At 43.7% G+C, this 20,915-nt stretch overlaps 1 protein-coding gene across 1 annotated transcript in view; it reads left to right on the top strand.

Moving 5' to 3' along the window:
* The window catches only part of GABBR2 (gamma-aminobutyric acid type B receptor subunit 2), a 291,693-nt gene that overhangs the window by 149,284 nt on the left and 121,494 nt on the right, over window positions 1-20,915 (top strand). Inside the window, exon 8 of the mRNA XM_083624623.1 lies at window positions 9,621-9,681. Within this exon, the coding sequence (XP_083480749.1) occupies window positions 9,621-9,681 (61 nt within the window). The remainder of the gene's footprint in view (window positions 1-9,620; window positions 9,682-20,915) is intronic.

Below are 20,915 nucleotides of genomic sequence, written 5' to 3'. Positions count from 1 at the left end.
CTGTGGAGGCCGATACTGGATCCACACGTCCTTCCACAGTGGGGACATTGGTTTCCAGGCGGGAGTTGATCACGGTGTAGATTTGCCAAGCGTGCCTTCCTCTTAGCACATTTCTCCCTTGCATCCTGAGTCTGAGTGTCTTCAAAGCCCATGACACCTTTGGTAAAGGCTGTTCTCCAACTGGAGCGCTCGCAGGCCAGTGTTTCCCAGTTGTCAGTGTTTATACCACATTTTTTAAGATTTGCCTTGAGAGAGTCTTTAAACCTCTTTTGTTGACCTTTGGCATTACGCTTTCCATTTTAAAGTTTGGAATAGAGTAGTTCCTTTGGAAGACAGTCCCACTCGGTGGATCATCACCTTGTCATGGTGAGCGGGCTTGCATGTTCCTCTGACCCTTGCGAGCGAAAGGAATATGCAAGGAATATGCAACTGCGCCATACAGGGATTGAACCTGCAACTTTGGGGTTATCAGACCACACTCCAACCAACTGGTGCTGCGATGCATTCTAGTCCCTAGGAACAAAGCAGTATATACAAGTGGGGTGACAGAGGCACAACTTGGACAACGATAGGCATTAGGTGTGCAATATTGGCAGTTATAAATGCAACGTCTTTTATATATATATATATATATATATATATAATTAATCCCTTCTCCCCACGGCACATCCTCACCCCGCAAGGTGGTAGATGAATCAGCTAGATATGAAAGCAGGAGCCCAGGCAGAGTGGTAGCTTTGAAGTTCCTGTTGTACCTTTGCCTGCAGTATAGTAAATTGTGGTGGCAGGGGAGGAGGAAACTGGAAGCATGAATCTCACCTTGCCAAATTTTGCCAAAGTCTGAGGGTATTACCTCACAGGGAGGAAAGCAAATAACTGGAAGACTACACTAGGTGTACAACGGATTATTTCTAGCACTAGGAAAGGTCCGTGGTGGTTAGGTATAGTTTACTTAAATGTTTCTCTTAACTAAAATTGTCTCTGGGGTCATTTCCACATTTGGGTCTGGTCCAGTTTTGCACACTGTCCCCATGGTGTCTGCATCAAAGTGGTATTTTCCCATTTAATCCACAGAACATTCAGTAAGTGGGAAAATCCCACAGAAATAGGGGGGGGAAGGGTGTCATTTTGATGAGGGACAGTGTTATATGGATGCTGCAAAAACACACACGCACACACACAAAAAAGTTTAATGCATGAGCCGCACCCGAGCGTTCAATAAACTGCCAGGTTGAAGCCCACTCCCCCTGGTTATTTAGCAAGTTATGATGCAGAATGCACACTTTCCGACTTTTTAATTTTCTTCTATACACAACTAGAAGCCTCCTTAAAGGGTGGGAAATGACTTATAGAAAATCCGAGAGACTGTACACTTTTCTGGCGTGTGCTTTAATGAAATGGAAAGGCATGTCACAGGCGTACTACCCCTCTTCCCCCCCCCCCCCACCAATTGAGGCATGCCGCAGCCTTGGGGCCTTGTCGCAGCTGTTAATCCAGCTTGTGATATGCATTTCACTTCTGCAAAGAGACATGCCAGGAAATACTGCAGCTCTAATTGCACAGTGTTAGAGTGCATGGAACATATTATATTTATTGGGTTATAGTTCTTCCTTGATATTAATAGTCAAAAACAGGGCTGACAAATGGAGGCAAGCGCTGAGATAATAAAACCTCTTACTAGTATTGACGCCATCCTGCTGACTGCCACAGTGCTCTTCCAGGAACACGTAACAGCTCAATTCAGCTAGCCCCAGAATTCATCACTTGTTGAGGAATAATAATAATAATAATAATAATAATAATAATAATAATAGGATACTATAGAAAACATGATTGTGCTTATTGTCTTTTATTCAAGCTAGAGCCTTGTCTCTCATGTGTAGGGTTGTTGTTTAGTCGTATAGTCGTCTCCGACTCTTTGTGACCCCATGGACCAGAGCACACCAGGCACTCCTGTCTTCCACTGCCTCCCGCAGTTTGGTCAAACTCATGTTCGTAGCTTCGAGAACACTGTCCAACCATCTCGTCCTCTGTCGTCCCCTTCTCCTTGTGCCCTCCATCTTTCCCAACATCAAGGTCTTTTCCAGGGAGTCTTCTCTTCTCATGAGGTGGCCTCAGCTTCAGGATCTGTCCTTCCAGTGAGCACTCAGGGCTGATTTCCTTAAGAATGGATAGGTTTGATCTTCTTGCAGTCCATGGGACTCTCAAGAGTTTCCTCCAGCACCAAATGTGTAGGGTTAATGTGGCTTTAAAATGTAAAATGAAAAAAGATTCACTAAATCACAGGGCAGGTAGTTAGCTAATTGATATAGTTAATTGATATAGTTAATAGTTGAGAAGATGAATCAGGTATTCCAAGTGGGGGAGGGAATGGCTCTCAGTGGTAGTCCCAGATGCACATAACCCACCAGAAGCACCAACCAACCCAAGGACATAGTGTTGCTCTCCTCTGTCTTGAGTCCTGTGGCAATGCCTTTGAGAAAGTGGTCGGCTGTGGAAGTGGAATGGGAGGAGATGGAGAGTTGGAACTGAACGACCTGCCCTGTGTATGGGTTTTTATTGCACGGCCATTGTGATTTCCCTGGTCTGAGTCTACCCACCACCCAACATTTCCATATCACCCCATGTTTTCTTACCCTTCATCCATTTCCCACTCAGTTACCGTTTCATAGAGCCAGCGTGGTGTAGTGGTTGAGAGCAGTAGACTCGTAATCTGGTGAACCGGGTTCGATTCCCCGCTCCTCCATATGTGGCTGCTGGGTGACCTTGGGCTAGTCACACTTCTCTGAAGTCTCTCAGCCTCACTCACCTCACAGAGTGTTTGTTGTGGGGGAGGAAGGCAAAGGAGAATGTTAGCCGCTTTGAGACTCCCTAGGGTAGTGATAAAGCGTGATATCAAATCCAAACTCTGTTTGCACTCCCTGCCTTACTCATGAGGTTTTCTTTTTTAAATGGTCATAGATTCATGGACTGCCCAAAACAAGTCATTTTTGTTGTCTTCATTTCCTCATCTGCGTCTGGCGATAATATAGTGACCTAGTTCTCAGGAGTTTTAGGAGGAGAAACAACTTTTTTTTTTTTTTAAAGGAGATGACCAACTTGGTTTGGGAATGGATTTTTTTTTTTTTTTTACAGACTTTTTACCATTTAGATTTTTCTCTTTTCTTGCTGTGAGGAAGCAGGATAGGGAATTCAGGGACAGGGATGGAAGAACAAATGATATGATGAGGTCCTGTTAGACTTGAATCAGGAAGGACTGGATTCCAGTATGAACTTTGCTCATGGTTTGGCCTTGGGCAAATCTCTTGCCTTGGTTCCCCATGGGTAGATGAAGATAATAGTTGCCTTGGTAGATCAGGCTATGACAGTATTTTGTTTTTGACAGTGGCTACTCAAATGCCTCCTACAAGGAAGGCACAATGGTGGAGGTTGAAATATTAGAAACAGGCAGATCTTTCATTTATCTGCTATGGCTAATGGCCATGGATAAACATACCCTTCATAAATTTGTCTAATATTTTTTCAGCAGCTGCCTACATTTAAAAAAAAAATCTACAATCACATTTTGTAGACATAAATTACGTGTAAATTATGAGCTGCATGAAGTAATAGCTCTTTTTGTCAGACCTAAAGTTCTCAGTCCACCTTCATTGGGTAGTTTGGGTAGTATCAGGGAGAACATTTTCATTCACAATATTCATGCCCCTTGTTTTCCTCTGGAAGCTGGAAAACTTCACTAGGGAAAATGCTCCCATTCCGTGATTATTTTAGTTGACCTTTTCCATATTTATTGCAGCCATTTTGAGATTGGAATAATCTAGTGATGGAGTGTTTTGAGGCTAAATGTTGAAGATTTGGAGGCAAATTATTAAACATCATTTCATGTCACGCTTTTATCTTTTCATTGTTGTATCTCATTTTCTTACTTGTTTATTTTTAGTAAGCAGTGTTTAGTATTTGTACAGAACAGCAGCCTATAAAAGTTAGAAGAGAAAGCACACAAGCACACACACACAGGTCAGCTTAGGAGGTTTCTGCTGACAGGGACAACCTTCCTGTTCTTTTGATGCATTTTATGTGATGTATATATTATTCAGAGGCCTCTAATATGTGGTCAATATCAGTCTCTGATTGGTGATTGGTATTGTTACTCCTGTCTGTAAAATCAGCCCAGTATTGATTGATTGATTGATTGATTGATTGATTTCAACTTATTCACTGCCCTATACCTGGAGGTCTCAGGGCAGTTCACAACAAGACGGCAACATATAAAATCAAACCCAAAGCAGTAACCCAGAAACTCCCCCCCCCCACAAGCCACATTCTAAAAGGTTGTTGGATGTCAATAAGATCAACCAAAAGGTAAAGGGACCCCTGACCATTAGGTCCAGTCGTGGCCGACTCTGGGGTTGCAGCGCTCATCTCGCTTTATTGGCCGAGGAAGCCGGTGTACAGCTTCCGGGTCATGTGGCCAGCATGACTAAGCCGCTTCTGGTGAACCAGAGCAGCTCACGGAAACACCATTTACCTTCCCGCTGGAGCGGTACCTATTTATCTACTTGCACTTTCACGTGCTTTCGAACTGTTAGGTTGGCAGGAGCAGGGACTGAGCAACGGGAGCTCACCAAAGGCCTGGTTACAAAGAAACGCTTTTGTCTGGCGCCTAAAGGTGTATAATGAAGGCGCCAGGCGAACTTCCCTGGGGAGAGCATTCCATAGATGGGGAGCCACTGCAGAGAAGGCCCGTTCTTGTGTTGCCACCCTCCGGACCTCTCAAGGAGGAGGCACACGAAGAAGGGCCTCAGATGATGAACACATCATCTGGGTCAGTTTATATGGGGAGAGGCGGTCCTTGAGATATTGCGGTCCATTATAATAAGGCTTGCATTCTTAGGGCCAAATACTGAGTTCCCACACTGTCTGTTGTTTATTGTGAATACGGGGGGGGGGGGTGATTCAGGCTCACCGGTTACCCTCTACATTGGAGACATGGAGGCAAGGGGATTCCACCCTTGCTTCATAATGTATAGTTCCACCCTTACTGACATTGTTGGGAGCTCATACAGAGATGAATACTCAGACAAATGACTGCATTCTCCTTTGTGGCTGCACGGTTTTATAAAGAGAGGAGAGTTTTCCAGGTTGCAACTTGACAAAACTCATTCATTTCCTTAAAAAGAAGATAATGGGTGGGTGAGGGCATTGTACAACTATATCAGTTCATCTGTGTTGGAGGAAATCACAGATATGCCACTAACTCTCTCAAAACCTATATATAAAAAAATCTTCATAGATTTAAAATTGACGGAGAGAAGTAATGTTTCATTCAGCGTGCAAGTCACCACATTTTTCGTTATTTTGCAAAAGATAGTAGCATAAATGGATTCAGAAGAGGATCGTATTAAATTAACGAGGCACAGGTCCATCAATACTGATCAGCTGAGGTGCATTAACTGTTAACATGGGGATGCATCTCTGTTCTTAAGGTGTCTCCACTCGCCAGTTCTCTTATTTTCTGGAAACTGAGAGCAAACTACGGGAGGCGCATTGACTTGTAATTGTTTAATGGCTTCTTGAGTGTTGCCAGCCTGACTCCCAGGCTCATGCTGAGAAGCAGCCCTGAGAAAGTGGCTCATCATGGAATTAAGCGTAAGATTGCAGCTTTTCATGCCCCTGCATGATGACCCATATCTGCGCAATTGCAAAACTACAAAGGCACAGGAGCTGTGACTTACTTCGCAGTTACCGTATTTTTCACTCTATAAGACGCACCAGACCGCAAGTTTTTGGAGGAGGGAAACAAAAACAAAAACAAAAAAACATTCTGAATCTCAGAAGCCAGAACAGCAAGAGGGATCGCTATGCAGTGACAGCAGCAATCCCTCTTGCTGTTCTGGCTTCTGGGATAGCTGCGCAGCCTGCATTCGCTCCATAAGACGCACACACATTTCCCCTTACTTTTTAGGAGGGGAAAAATGAGTCTTATAGAGCAAAAAATACGGTACTCTGTATATGGTCCTTTTCTGAGGAATACTATGAGAGTAAAAAAGAAGAGCAAGATGGTTTGTTTGTTTTTAATCCCTCCAAAGATCTCTTATGCGGACCATTGCCCTGGTCCTACCAGCCGCCACCAGTGTGGTAGAGTGGGAAATACTTGACATTGTTCACTTAATTAAATACGTTTTGATTAGTCATCACTATTAAGAGCACACAGAGTTCCTATTAGTGTTCTTTAGACATAGGCGACATTTTTTTCCGTGGTTCATTTGGAATATGACGATGAAATGTGATCTAATTTGAACAGTAATTGTTTGCGTTAGATGTTGTACCAGTACGAATTATCTTTTGTGAATAAGAGTACAAAGTGGGGCGGAATCTCTTTGAGCATCTTACGACCTTGGTTCTCTCTAGAACTGAATGTTGTCAGATTTCTGCTGCATATTAAAAAGCATTATAAATGCTTGTTGTACACCCAGTGCCAGGGATGGAAATTTATCTCTTCCCCCTCTCCCCTTTTTTGCACGTTGAGATAAGTAGACCAGAGGAAACATCTCATTAGCTACATCAATTCTGCTGCATTATAGAAATACTTTGCACCAGGGCTTTTTTCCAGCCGGAACTCAGCAGAACTCAGTTCTGGCACCTCTCAGGTGGGCGCCATCGCCATTCTAAGAGAACAAGGGAGGTGTTCATTCTGAGTTCTGGAACCTCTTTTTTCTAGAAAAATAGCACTGCTTTGCACACAGCTAAAGAACTGTGGCCTATCTGGACTGGCACAGAGGAAAAAAGGAAGTAAAAATGGGAACATAAATAAAGTGATACCCATATTAACTTTCCATCACTCTAAGAGGCACGGTATACCTCTAGTTCCAGTCCTGGTTGCTCCTGCTATTAAGGTGGGATGCATTTTATAAACAAATAAATACATTTCCTGGTGTTTGTGGATGTGGGCTTCTGCTCTGGCATACAGTACTGTCGTTGTCACACTGCAGAAAGCAAAAGTTATTTCTATATTATTAACAGACATGAGAACGTAGTATATCTAAAGCTACTTCAGGAAATAATAATGAGAAATTTCTAGGATGTTGTCTTTCAGAAGTTGTTGTGATTGCTTTTACGTTTGCTGAGGACCTTATGTAAGACTCACCCCTTCCCCTCCCTGCTACACCCCAGACTGCCGTAGCACAGTGGCTGAAAAACAGAGCTACAAGTCAGGAAGTCCCTGAATCTTGCATCTGCCGTGATTTTACTATGTAGCCTGAAGCAAGCCACTCTTTCAGACTACCCTTTGCCCCTCCCCAACTGATGAACCAGTGTGGTGCAGTGATTAGAGCATGGGTAGGCAAACTAAGGCCCGGGGGCCGGATCCGGCCCAATCGCCTTCTAAATCCAGCCCACACACGGTCCAGGAATCAGCGTGTTTTTACATGAGTAGAATGTGTCCTTTTATTTAAAATGCATCTCTGGGTTATTTTGGGGGCATAGGAATTTGTTCATTCTCTCCCCCCCCCAAAAAAAATATAGTCTGGCTCCCTACAAGGTCTGAGGGACAGTAGACTGGCCCCCTGATGAAAAAGTTTGCTGACCCCTGGGTTAGAGTGTTGGACTAAGACCTGGGAGATCAGAGTTCAGATCCCCACTTGATTTACCTTGGAACCTGTGTGTCTGCACTAAATCAAGTGACAAGGCTATTTATTTATTTATTTATTTATTTATTTATTTGTGTGTGTATGTTGCGGGTGGTGCTGTGGTCTAAACCACTGAGCCTAGGGCTTGCCGATCGGAAGGTCGGTGGTTCGAATCCCCGCAACGGGGTGAGCTCCCGTTGCTCGGTCCCTGCTCCTGCCAACCTAGCAGTTCGAAAGCACGTCAAAGTGGAAGTAGATAAATAGGTACCGCTCCGGCAGGAAGGTAAATGGCATTTCCGTGCACTGCTCTGGTTTTGCCAGAAGCGGCTTAGTCATGCTGTCCACACGACCTGGAAAAACTGTCTGTGGACAAAACGTCGGGTCCCTCGGTCAGTAAAGCGAGATGAGCGCCGCAACCCCAGAGTCGTTCGCAACTGGACTTAACTGTCAGGGGTCCTTTACCTTTTTAAGGTTACTTTATGATCTCAGTTTAGCAACCAGTGGCTCTTTTGTTAGGAAAAGTGAACAGCTATGGTCCCACGAGAGGCTTAAGCCCTTAAGTACAACCAAACCCTAAGCACTGTCATTATACTCTGCTGCCACTCTGGTTAGCTTTGAATCTGGAGCAGAATGCTGCTTCACTCAGGGCTGGTTCAAACATTCATGTCCGTCCTTTGATGTCTGCAGCACTGGGTGATGGTTCCCTTGCACAGAAGAGCTATGGTAGAGCTAACACTTCCGACAGAACTTCAATGTCTTCCTCACATTCAGTGCATCCCAATGGAGGCAGTTCACACATCCAGCTGCCATCCATCAAGTGTTGAACCACCAAAGGATGAGAAATCCAGTGAGACAATACATGTATGGACTAGTTTCTCCCAAAATTCACATTAAGGAGGTGACTTTCAGTAGCAATGACCCCCACACTAGAATACTTTGCATTATGAATAATGGAAGATACAACTTTGGTAATTACTCAATAGCTATGACTTGGATCTCAGGTGTTTTCTCTGTGTATGTAAAAGGGTGGTGCTTGGCAATGCCCCCCTGCCAATATATACCCACACCAGCAGCTGTTGGCAGGGTGGTGTTCTCTGAATGTCCAGCTCCTGCATTACAGGGAGGGGTGAGGCAGTGGCGAGGTCAGTGTGGTGCAAACACACTGGCAGGAGTGCATGGTTAGCTCCATTGGTGCTTTTGCACTATGCTGACTTTGCTGCTATATCACACACACACCTACCACCCTGTAAGCAGCAGTAACAAAGGTGGCAGGCCGTCAGGTGAACACCGCTGCCCTCCCCTGCTGACTGCTCCTGCCTCACACCGTTCCCAAGTTTGTGTGTTTTCAGTTCTGCTTCCTGTATGTGGAGTTTGTTGACTTCTTCCTTATTTAACACAGGCACAAGCTTAATTGGCTGGAGCATGCACACACAAAAATCTGCAGTTATTCACACCCAAGTACATTTCCTGTGCTTATGTCTTATATATTGGACGGGTCTGCCTATATTGAGGCTTTCAGCTTAACTATGTGCAATCTACACCTTTCTTTTCTGTGTTTCCTTGCCCACAATGGAATTGATAAAATAATTGACTCCCTGTGTGTATATGTGACCTTTAAGTTAATTGCTTGTCAGCACTGCAAGAATGCAACATTTATTTATATAGATAGCGCCTGCGATTTGGGTGGGGGTGGGTGGTTGATCTATCTATCTTTGCAGTGATAGACTTGGCTTTGGGTAGCTATTCAGCATAAAAAGACCAATGGTCTTCGCCAGCAGTTGCCCCTATATCATCATTATTGCCTAACTGCTCTAGCACAGCCTTGCAGGTTTCTTTATAAAATGGGTTCTGTAAGTGTAATTCTCTTTAGTTCATCAAGGTCTCTGATTTCCAAGTGTATTTTTAATAAGAAAAGTCCAGATTAGATAGTTGATCTCTTTGTCATTTAGAGTGAACTGTAGCTTTATAAGGTTGTCTATTTACTTTATTTAGGGTCAAGTTATGTTCAGAAATGGAGAGAGGATGGGGACAATCAAATTTACACAGTTCCAAGGTAGGTGACAGATATTTATTTATCCATTTGCATTTATATTATTACGGTTTGTAAAGCATGCGAATATGAGATGCATTTGTCCTAATAGCCACTTTGCACTGTATAGTAGGTTGAAAGGAAATTAACTGAATATGTGGTAATAAAACGTGGCAGAATGCCCAGAAATAATGGGTTCTCCTTTTTGTCAGTGGGGCGGGGGAATGCATTGTGTGAAACTCTCTCTACTTTGAGGCTGGCCTTCTTTGCTTACAAAAATACATGGCATCCTACATGTGATCTGGCATACAGATTGGATAAGTGTGCTGAAAATGTATTTTATAGAAATAACATGTGCTAACCTCTTGTCCTGCCTGAAAAGTGAGACATGTTTAGAACTTAGAAAATGAGAGCAGCTGCTCTAATAAGACAATTTCTACTGGCTTACTTTCCTTAAAGAAATAAAAAAATAAAATTTAAAATATATTTTGAAACCTAATCATTGATGAGGAATTACAACAGTGCAGTGACTTGGGTTAGTTCCAGGCGTACAGCTTAACTCCTCCCTTGTAGAGAGGGTTTTCATGCTCCAAACTTGATCAGCCAGCTTCCTCATGTCTTCCCTATTAAGCTATATATTCCTTGAAACATTTCATAACATTTGGATTACTGGGGGAAAAAACACTTTTTGTTACATTCTCACAACATGTTTAAAAGATTGTACTGAAGGGTTTTTTTATGATCAGATCATTAGGGCTGTCAGTTGATTACATAACCTTTAGTTGCCTGAGAACACAATCCTATGCATGGTTCCTTAAAACTAATTCAAACTAATTTGCACTCTCTCTCTCTCATACACACTTCCCTCTGAAATAAAATATCAAAGGCCAAACAAAACAAAACTTAGACCCATTGCAATTGGGCTTCAATTGGGATGTGGAACTAAGTGCTTGTCCACACTTCTGTCTACAAGCATAGGTCTTAGGGGTTTTCCACTTTCCTGCTCCTTTCCCGCTGTTTAGCGATAGATAGGAACAAATGCAATCTGGAGAAAACCTGAATTGCTGTCTCCTCTGATTAAGCACCAAAGAATGGTTTTCCCCAGGGGGAAGCAGCAGGCAAGATGAAGTATGGATAACCCCTAAGAGTGTTTTGGATGCAGGGAGTGTGGCTCTACTAGTTCTCTTGGAGTTCTCGGTGGTTTTCAGTACCATCTACCATGGTTTCCTTCTTGAGTTCCTGGCTGGGTTGGGCCTTGTGGAAATTGTATTTCGGGGGATCTGGTCTTGTATGTTGGACTGTGTCCAGAAAGTGGTTCTGAGTTCTGCTGTTTGACACCAGAGGCTTGGCTTGTGGTATGCAACAGGGTTCTGTTCTGTCCCCAGTGCTGTTTAACATCCACACAATATATACTGGGAGATGGGATTCAGAGTTTTGGAGTTAAGAGCTGCCAGTATGCTGATAACGTTTGGCTCTATTGCCCCTTGTGCAAAGATAAAAGTTGATACCCTTGAATGTTGTTGGGTGGACTGGATGAGAGTGAATAAGATGAAAATAAATCCAGGCACGGCAGGTTTGGTGTTGTCTTGGGAACTGAGATTCAGCATGTTCTGGAAGGGGCTGCATTGCCCCGGAAATAAATGAAATAGCTTAGGTGTGTTTCTTGATCCTGTGTTGTCCCTGGATTCTCAGGTTGTGGCAGTGGCAAGGTGTGTTTCTGCAGTTACATCTGGTGCACCAGCTGTGACCTTTCCCAAGTCAATCTTCTCCATGTTACCCACAACACACTCCACACAGGGCTACCCTTGAGGAGCAACCACAAGCTTCAGTTGGTGCAAAATGCAGCAGCTAGGCTGCTAACCAGTGTATGATATCAAGGTAATGCATCGCTGATACTGAAAGATCCCTATTTTTCCCTCTCTGCTCAGTTCAAAGATCTCATATGAGGAGCAGGTCTAAGAGGAGGATCAGTCAGGAAGCAAAAGATCTAGTATGCATATAATCTTCAGTCGGAAGCAATTGTTTTCAAACCTATTGACTGCCCCTCTTTCATGGAAATATGCAGTTGTGCTCATGGCATCCCCGTGAATTTCTGCTGCACTTGCTGTTCCCTGGATCATGGCCAAAGGCTATGATTTAATTGAGTCCCACATCACAGTCTGCGCTTCTCAGCTATCAGAAAATGGAAATACTTGCATTCACAGATCCATGTCTTTTAGAGGTGACAAAGGTATATACAGTGGTGCCTCGCAAGATGAAATTAATTCGTTCCGTGATTTTTTTCGTCTAGCGAATTTTTCATCTTGCGAAGCACGAAATCCCATAGGAATGCATTGAAAATCAATTAATGCGTTCCCATGGTCAAAAAAAGTCCAAACAAAGCCAAATTTCATACAACAAGAGTTTATTAAGTGCTCTTTAAAGTCACACATACTGTAAAGAGCATTTCAAAATTCAAACCCAGAATTTTTTTAAAAAAACAGCAGAGTGGCCCAATGGTCACAGAAAATCATAAAAATGCAGGGGGAAAAACAAGCTTCCAGATTCTTGCAAACCCCTCCCCAACACCAAGTCCTTGAATTCCAAACACCCCAACCCAAAATCCAAACCCCCCCAAAAAGTTTTAAAAGCTTAACTTATCAAATGGCTGCAAAAGAAGTTTTGGAAAAGCTTCAAAAATCACCAAAGTCTTTAAAAACCTCAAAAAAGGCTACTATGTACACTGCGTTCTATGAGTTGCTCCTCAAAGTCAAGTCGCAACTGTATTAACGGTGTTAAGAAAAAGGAAACAAACTTGCAAGACGTTTTCGTCTTGCGAAGCAAGCCCATAGGGAAATTCATCTTGCGAAGCAGCTCAAAAAACGGAAAACCCTTTCGTCTAGCGAGTTTTCCGTCTTGCGAGGCATTCGTCTTGCGGGGCACCACTGTAATTGCATGCACGCTTCATTGTTAAGTTTGCGGATGGTTAGAGGTTACTGTATTTTACTTAGGCCTTTCTGACATCAGTAGACTTTGCAAATTCCTTTTTTTTTAATGATGGCAGTTTGAAAATCCTTATTTGCTGGAATATCAATGGCTTGGCTGGGGTAGAGGGAATTTCATATGGCAAGTGCCTGGTAGGAACAATTTTAAGTACTGTACTTGCTTCCTACGATTGTATCTCTGCTACCTATTATCTGTTTCTAGTCACAAAGATGTGGTTGTTTCAGTTCCATTGCAATTTCACGTGTAACAAAATGTATAGTTCAGCTTTTGCTTTCTAAATGAAATCTTTTGAAAAAGCTTGCATTGTTTGAAATCTTTGGAGCTCACTTATCTTCTTTGCTAGTATATCCACCATGTTAAAATCTGCACCAAGACGTTCATTCCTCCCTCTTTTTACATCGCTAACAATTTCTTCCTTGAAGCTTTTTTTTAAAGCCAGTTTTCCTTCTGGGCCTACAGCCAAGTTGATAGGGATGTATGAAAATATTGTGAATGGGCTTTGATTAGTGCTAGTTAAAACCCAAAAGATTTGGAAGAGTTTTATGTAGATTCTGCCTGGAGGAAATTGAGTACTATTTCTGTGCATGGAAAATAATTAGGTAGAAAGGATGGGTGACTGTTTCACACGTACATGAATATGCACTTGCTTTCTTTACAAGTAACTGGCAGCTCAGTACGTGAAGCTACTCCATTTAAAAACAATGTCATTGAGGTGACATGAAAGTTCGTTTTGCATTGCTAAATCAGTTATAGCCAATGCCCCAAGACACAGCTCGTCATTGTGAACTAGCCTTTAATTGCTCCATCTTTTTCACTAGCTCTAGGTATATGTAGTTTGCAGATCAGGAAAAAAGCATGAGTCGTTATTCAAATGATTTGGAGAAACTTGATTTTATTCCAGCTACAGTGGACGCTTGGGTTGTGAACGTGATCTGTGTGGGATGCACGTTCGCAACCCGAAGCGCTGCATCTGCACATGCGCAGGGTGTGATTCAGTGCTTCTGTGCATGTGCAAAGCGTGATTTAGTGCTTCTGCACATGCGCGGCCCCCGGAAGTAACCCGTTCCGGTACTTCCGGGTTTTGGCGGGTCCATAACCCGAAAAAATGCAACCTGAAGCATCTGTAACCCGAGGTATGACTGTAATTGAAAAATTTGTACAGACATGATATAGCTTGCTCTTGTTAGTTATTTTCTACTTTTTACATCTCTCATTGCTTCCCTACAATAAATGCCTCCAAGGCACTCACTGGCTCAAATACTATGCTGGGTTTTGTTTTTTTTCTTTAGCAAGTTGGAAAGCAGGAGAAAAATCTGTTCATTTCCCTGAGTTCTTCCATCATTACATATTGATCACAATCCAGCACAAAGTTAGAAATGCATAAGCTCTTTGAAATAAATTGAATTAAGTGTTCATTTGTGCTAGATTGTGGCTAATGTACTAAAGCTCACTGCAGTCTATGCCTTCACAATGTAAGTACAACATACTGCCTTTACTACATTATAATAAATATATAGGACAAAAGCCAAAAGACATGTACTGCCCACTGATTTGAGTAGGGCTTTTCGCATGCTTAACTTTCTCTGCACTTTCCTTCAGATTTCATGTCTTGCGAAAACTCTTTCTGCATTGTGCTACCTGCTGAAGGCGTGGCTGCCATGGAACCCTCTGAGTTGCAAAACACAAAAATACATAACATAATAATAACAAACAAAACACACACACACAGCCACACAGCTTAAGGCCACAAATTGTTTAATTAGCCAAAGGCCTGGGAGAAGAGGGATGCTTTTTTCTGGCTGGGGAGAGCATTCCACAAATGGGGAGCCACCGCAGAAAATGCCTGTTTGTATGTTGCCACCCTCTGGGCTTCTCGTGGAGGGGGCACACAAAGAAGGGCCTCAGATGATGACATCTGGGTCTATTCATATGGGGAGAAGTGGTCCTTGAGGTATTGCAGTCTATATTGAGTTAGATAGAATACAGTCACAGTTGACCCTGTGGCAAACTGGGCCTCCTAGGTTTATTTTTTGAGATGTGGGAAATCATACCATGCACCCAACATTTCCCTACAGCCAGGGCCGTCTTAAGCATATGCTGTAGCGGGGTGCAACGAACCCCAAAGTTGTTGACATTTTTTTAGGGAGGGCCGGTGAGGCCCGCACCGCAGAGCTGGCCTGGCCAGCCACCTCAGCAGCAACAGAGGAGTCTGAGGCGGTGGCAGCAAGCAGAGCCCAGCACAACAACAGTCGAGCTGTGCTGGTCCCAAGGGTTAACCGTGCGGCGAGGTCTGGGTCCAGTCCGAGGTCGAGGGTGCAGTATGGAGGCAGTCCGTCAAAGCTGAAGCTGGGTCCAAGGCAAGGAGTCGGGTGAGGTCAGGAACTCTGGCAGAAGAGCAAGACAGGGTGCAGGCAGTAATAGGCTACCAACAATGTTGCTCCTGCAACTTGGGACTGGGGCTGCCTGGCTTTTATCTGCCCCGAGGCATAGGCCGGCCCCGGTCCACAGGTGACTTGCCTATCCTGGCCTGGAGGTGAGCACTCCTCCTGCGGGAACTTAGTTCCCTCCGCCTCTCTGCCCTGAGCCTCTGCAGCTCAGGAGAGGCTGGAGGGTTACTGGACCCAGAGGCAACCTCAGCTTCCCCTGCCGGGGCTGAGAGTGGAGCACCTGCAGGCAATGGGTCCTCCACCCCCTCAGGAGCCAGAGCAGACTCAGCTGGTGCCTGTACCTGAGGATCCAGCACAGGTGAGGACCCTTCAGGCTCAAGACCCAGCCCCGGTTCAGCTGGTTCTGGAGGTGGGGACTCCTGTGCAGGCTGGGATTCCTCAGGTTCAGCCTCCGAGTCCAAATCCCAGGCCATCACACGAGCCCAAGGCTCATGTGAGCAGCGTGCACTGGGCAGGCCTCTCAACCAGGTGGGCCTCATCAATCCCAGGTGTACAGGAGAGCAGAGCCAGCCGGCTGCCTCAGTGCCTTGCTTGCCCACAGCAGAAGAGCTGTGGTGCTCCGACGGGCTCTGCCAGACTCCAAATCTCAGCCCGGGACTCTTGGCCTGGCGCCCCTGAGAGCCCGGCACCCTGGTGCCCTGCACCCCTAGCGCCTGTGGGTAAGATGGCCCAGCCTACAGTGATGCTTTTTTGTTGAGGAAAGTAAATAGTGGCTCACTGTAGAGGAGGTTTTTCCATCATTACTTGTCTTGCACTGCAGAAGCAGTAAGCGGCAAGCCACAAGTACAATAAGTAGCTCAAAAACAAAGTAATTAAAAGAGGGAGAAAGAGGGATACTAAAACAAAATGTAAATACTGCCCTGAAATGTACGGGTGGTGGTAAAAAAAAGTTAATAATTATAATAATTAATAATAACAACAACATATTTTTAAAAAATAAACACTAGTTTTTTTTTTAGTTTCATTGTGGGTGTACTATGGCTGCATTAGCATTTTGCTTAAATTTATTTTAAGCTTTATTAGAATAATTATTAAGGAGAAGATAGTCTGTCTATAGGTATAGAAATATTAAATATAACCAGTGTTTCGATACAGTAATTAAATAAAAAAAATGGTATAAGCAGCTGGGATAGCTCACTTGTTAGAGCACGTGACTCTTAATCTCTGAGTCATGGGTTTGAGCCCCACATTGGGCAAAGGATTCTTGCACTGCGGAGGGTTGGACTAGGTGACCCTCGTAGTCCCTTCCAATTCCACAATTCTGTTATTCGTTAGCCTTCTATAAATAAATGAATGTTATAGAAATGTTTAATGCACTGTTGCTGCATTAACATTTATAATGAGTCCAATCAACTTGTTTTGATAAAAATGGTAAAAGGAAAAAGAAAAAAACAAATTCTATTTACTGGCTCTTTTGCGCAAACAATAGTCCTTAGAGTAGCACACTGGATAAGCATATTCATGAAAATCGGGGTGGGTATCTCTACCTCTACAGAATGCGCCACTCTGAGAAGCTGCCACTGAAACTTTGATAAATACACCTCCCTGATCATACGTTGCAATTTGCTCATGTGAGTAGGGGAGCAATCCTGTAGCACACTCTGCAGGGATGAGCGGATTGATTAGGATCCAGCAACAGGTTCCTGGCTAAACCAGGCTATGCTGGCTTAACTCCCTCATCCTCAACTCAACCAAAGATACAACAGTCCATCTCTCCCATCGCAACTCAACTGGGATCCAGGCAGCTTAGTCAAACTTGGCAGATTTTATGCTGATGCAAGCCCTGAAAAGGCGATATTCTGGGTGTGTGGCAGAGGCAGGACCAGAGTAGGGTCATTCACCTTGGTCGTGTGACCTGGCAACCCGCTGCAAGTTAACTCAAACACTATTTTAAAACATTGTTGACTCAACTTACACTGGATTGCTTTCTGTCAACTTCTTGAGTACTTTATAGGATTGATTCCTGTATCACTTGCCCAGTTGAGACAACAGTTGGAATGTAACTCTTATAAGTCAAATATGCTGGGTGGGAGGGGACATGGGTGGCGCTGTGGTCTAAACCACAGAGGCTAGGACTTGCTGATCAGAAGGTCGGCAGTTCGAATCCCCGCAGTGGGGTGAGTTCCCATTGCTCGGTCCCAGCTCCTGCCAACCTAGCAGTTCGAAAGCACACCAGTGCAAGTAGATAAATAGGTACCGCTTCGGCGGGAAGGTAAACTGTGTGCTGCTCTGGTTTCACCAGAAGCGGCTTAGTCATGCTGGCCACATGACCCGGAAGCTGTACGCCGGCTCCCTCGGCCAGTAAAGTGAGATGAGTGCCGCAATCCTAGAGTTGTCCGCAACTGGACCTAACGGTCAGGGGTCCCTTTAACTTTATCTTATGCTGGGTGGGATCCAGTGTTTCTGGCCCCTACTCTTCCCACTTAAACTTTACAACTAGGTAGGAGCAGGTTGTTTATTTTTATTAAATAAATAAAAAAGTATAATTCTGATTGAGAAGTCACTGCCTTGAAACACTAGGTTTTGCTAAACAGAGAAATGACCACACACATACCATTAACTTGCTATTTTCTGTTGTGTGCGATGGTGGCATTTTTTTTATTTATGTAGCATTGAGCATTTTAATAGCAAACTGAAAAAAATTAAGACTTGTGTTGCTTCTCATTGTGTAAATCTGGACTCCCTATGCAGAGCCGTGAGAGGGGAGCCTTTCCTGTCATTTTGACTGTTCAAAAGGTCAGCATAAAAAATGTTCTCATACAAAGCAGTTCTTGTCTGACTTTGCTAATGTGACATTTGAAGCAAGGTTGTGACAGTGTGATGTGACAGCAGGCTAACATTGTCTAGCATTAACAAATAGCATGAGGTCTGGCTGTGAGAAGGAAGCCATTTGCAGACCAGTCAGTCTCATCCAAATGTCAAGGAGAAGAAAAAAGCTCATCCTAATATATGCGTACTTCAAACGAAGCCCTTTGAGCCACAACCCAATTGATATTGGATTCTCCCTTTAGTAGAAGTAAACTAGTTTGGATTCAGATGCATGTGCTTCTACCATGCCTTGTGTTAAAAAGCCACACATGCTTCCTTTTATTTACATGTGCTTCCTTTTATTTACATGTCCTGTTTTAACATGCGCATGTCTAGCTGCAGCATTATGGGCTGATTGCATGGGAGTAATTACTGTAACAGCGTGTCAATGATCGTTCAGGAACTGGTGACTGCATATACTTCTCCTGTATTTGAGAGGTCAACCAAGCCTCCAAGTGACCAACTACAGGTTGTGTAGATGTGGTGATTGTAGCTGCAAGGCTGAGCAGCAGACCCTTCTAAGGCATGTATTGGCCTTAGACCCTTCTAAGGCCCACCAGCCACTCTTAAACTGTTTTTCTTCTGGATCACGCTTTCAGAATAAATATTTGCTTGCACTACACCAAATTTTTATTAATAAGAAATACATTGAAAAACATAAAGACACAACTCCTAGCAGTGGTTGATTAATAACATATAACACATCTACCTTATAATATGATCATGGGACATCCAGAAAGTATAAAACAGTGCAGCTACTACATAACAACATGCATCATTCCCAAAATATAATATTGATTGCCTTAGAATCTTCCTTCCACGCTTGCCATCCTCTCCTGCCGCACCTGCGTGGCACACCTTGATTACAGCTTCCTCTTTCCTATTTAATGTGTCATATATCATGGTTAAAAACTAGGGCTGCACACCCATCAGCATGGTTCTTTTCTCATTGCTACTGCTTTTAATTTGTTCTCGTTGTTGCTTTTTTATGTGCTCTTACGTTATGTATTATCAGTTGAGGTTTCATTGATGTATTTATTTGATTTCGTTTCCTGCTTGTCCATTGGTTGCCTCAGGTACTTATTGAGAAAGGGAAGGGAGTAAAATTGAATGAATGAAACATCATTGTCAACTCTTTATGGCATCATGGGCCATAAGAGAGATAAGGAGACTATGTCGTTGTTGTTGTTTTTGTTGTTATATTTATTTATACCCTGCCTTTTCCCCCTGACAGGGACTCAAGGTCACTTACATATAAAATAGGAACAGCTAAAAGCATAACAACCTGTTGAATGCATGCCATATGCTTACTTTTACATTTGTGCTCCTTATAGTCCCCAAATCTTCAGAGTCCCGAGTTGCCTCTTCCTGTCAGAGACCACCTAGTGGGTGTTTTCTGTAGTGTAAAAGTAAAGGGGCCTCTGACCATTAGGTCCAGTCGTGACCAACTCTGGGGTTGCGGCGCTCATCTCGCTTTACTGGCCGAGGGAGCCGGCATACAGCTTCCGGGTCATGTGGCCAGCATGACTAAGCCGCTTCTGGCGAACCAGAGCAGCGCACGGAAACGCCATTTACCTTCCTGCTGGAGCGGTACCTATTTATCTACTTGCACTTTGACGTGCTTTTGAACTGCTAGGTTGGCAGGAGCAGGGAGTGAGCAACGGGAGCTCACCCCGTCACGGGGATTTGAACCGTCGACCTTCTGATCCGCAAGTCCTATGCTCTGTGGTTTAACCCACAGCGCCACCCGCATCCCTTTTTTCTGTAGTGTAACACTTCCTTATATCCCATAGATTTTCTGTAGTATGGTGGTTGCCCTCCTTCACCCTTGCCCTTATTTTCCCTCCCTCGCTCTCTCCTGGCTCAGCACTGTGCTTACTCATCCTTCAAATTCCATTCCTTTCTCTCTTTCTATATCCCTGTTACCTTCCTCTGCTTGTTCCTACACCTTGTGTTTTACGCAGATGCAGGGAGTGTCTTGGGAGTCTTCCAGCATCACTGCCGTCCTGTTGCATCACTTCTTGTTGGTCTGAATAAGCAGCCTCTGCATTCTTCCAACACTTAAACCTACCTTCTTCTAGGAAAGGAGAAGAAAATATAGCTTAGCTACCTAGTCTCTAAAAAAAATCTAACTTGGGGACCAGGTGTCAACAGATAGATTTCCAGCTAACAGACCAATAAATGGGAATGACTTCTGTGCAATCTAGTCAGTGGAAGACGTTTGATCTAAGAATTTTTCTTCTTCTTAATTTTTCTATGCTTTCAATTAAGAAATAAACTACATGTACAGTTACTGTGTCTGTATTCGCAACCACATGAGGTCCTGGCTGTTGCTTTGTGAATTTTGAACTGCTTCCGTTTGAGCTCAAGTATCCATTGCATCCAATATGTTACAGCCAGAAATAGAAGAGAGAGAAAATCATTGGCGCTGGCATAGCATTTTTACGTATCATGGGGACCAGATGGCTAGGGTTTTTCTAGCTGCATATATCCAAATACTTGCATTGTTTCAAAAGATTAGGGTGAAGTTTTCAGGCTGTATAAATAGTTCCTGGGGATAGTAATTATAGCTGGTATCCCCATAAACTTGGAAGTCCCTCAATATATTTCTTAGCAGAACTCTTGTGTTGGGGTTTACTCAGCAGAAACCTCCAGCTGGAACACAGCCATACTTTAAATGGCCTGTCAGACTGAATTTATTCGTAGAATTGGCTTTAGGCTCTTTGTACTAGGCAAAACTCTGGCCTTCTCTAAATGCATGTTGTTGATCTGCAGAAATCCACTTCCTGACTCCTCTAGCTATCCTACAGGAGTCAGCACTATGCAGGACAGTTCTTACTTTCATTGTGTTGCATGTCAACACTGTACAAGGAGCCACATAGACTGTTATAACTGGAGAAATTTAGCAAAGAGAGAAAAGGCTCAGTACTTAACCTAAAGGGTGATAGGTGGAAGATTTCATTGTTGAAGCTACCAAGTATTAAAGCATTCAGTGTCCATTAAACTGGATCCTGATTA

Source organism: Podarcis filfolensis, assembly GCF_964270895.1.
Source record: "Podarcis filfolensis genome assembly, chromosome: 7".
NCBI classification, from domain to species: domain Eukaryota; kingdom Metazoa; phylum Chordata; class Lepidosauria; order Squamata; family Lacertidae; genus Podarcis; species Podarcis filfolensis.
The sequence above is the reverse complement of the archived record's forward strand: the minus strand, read 5'-3'. Positions and strand labels throughout refer to the sequence as shown.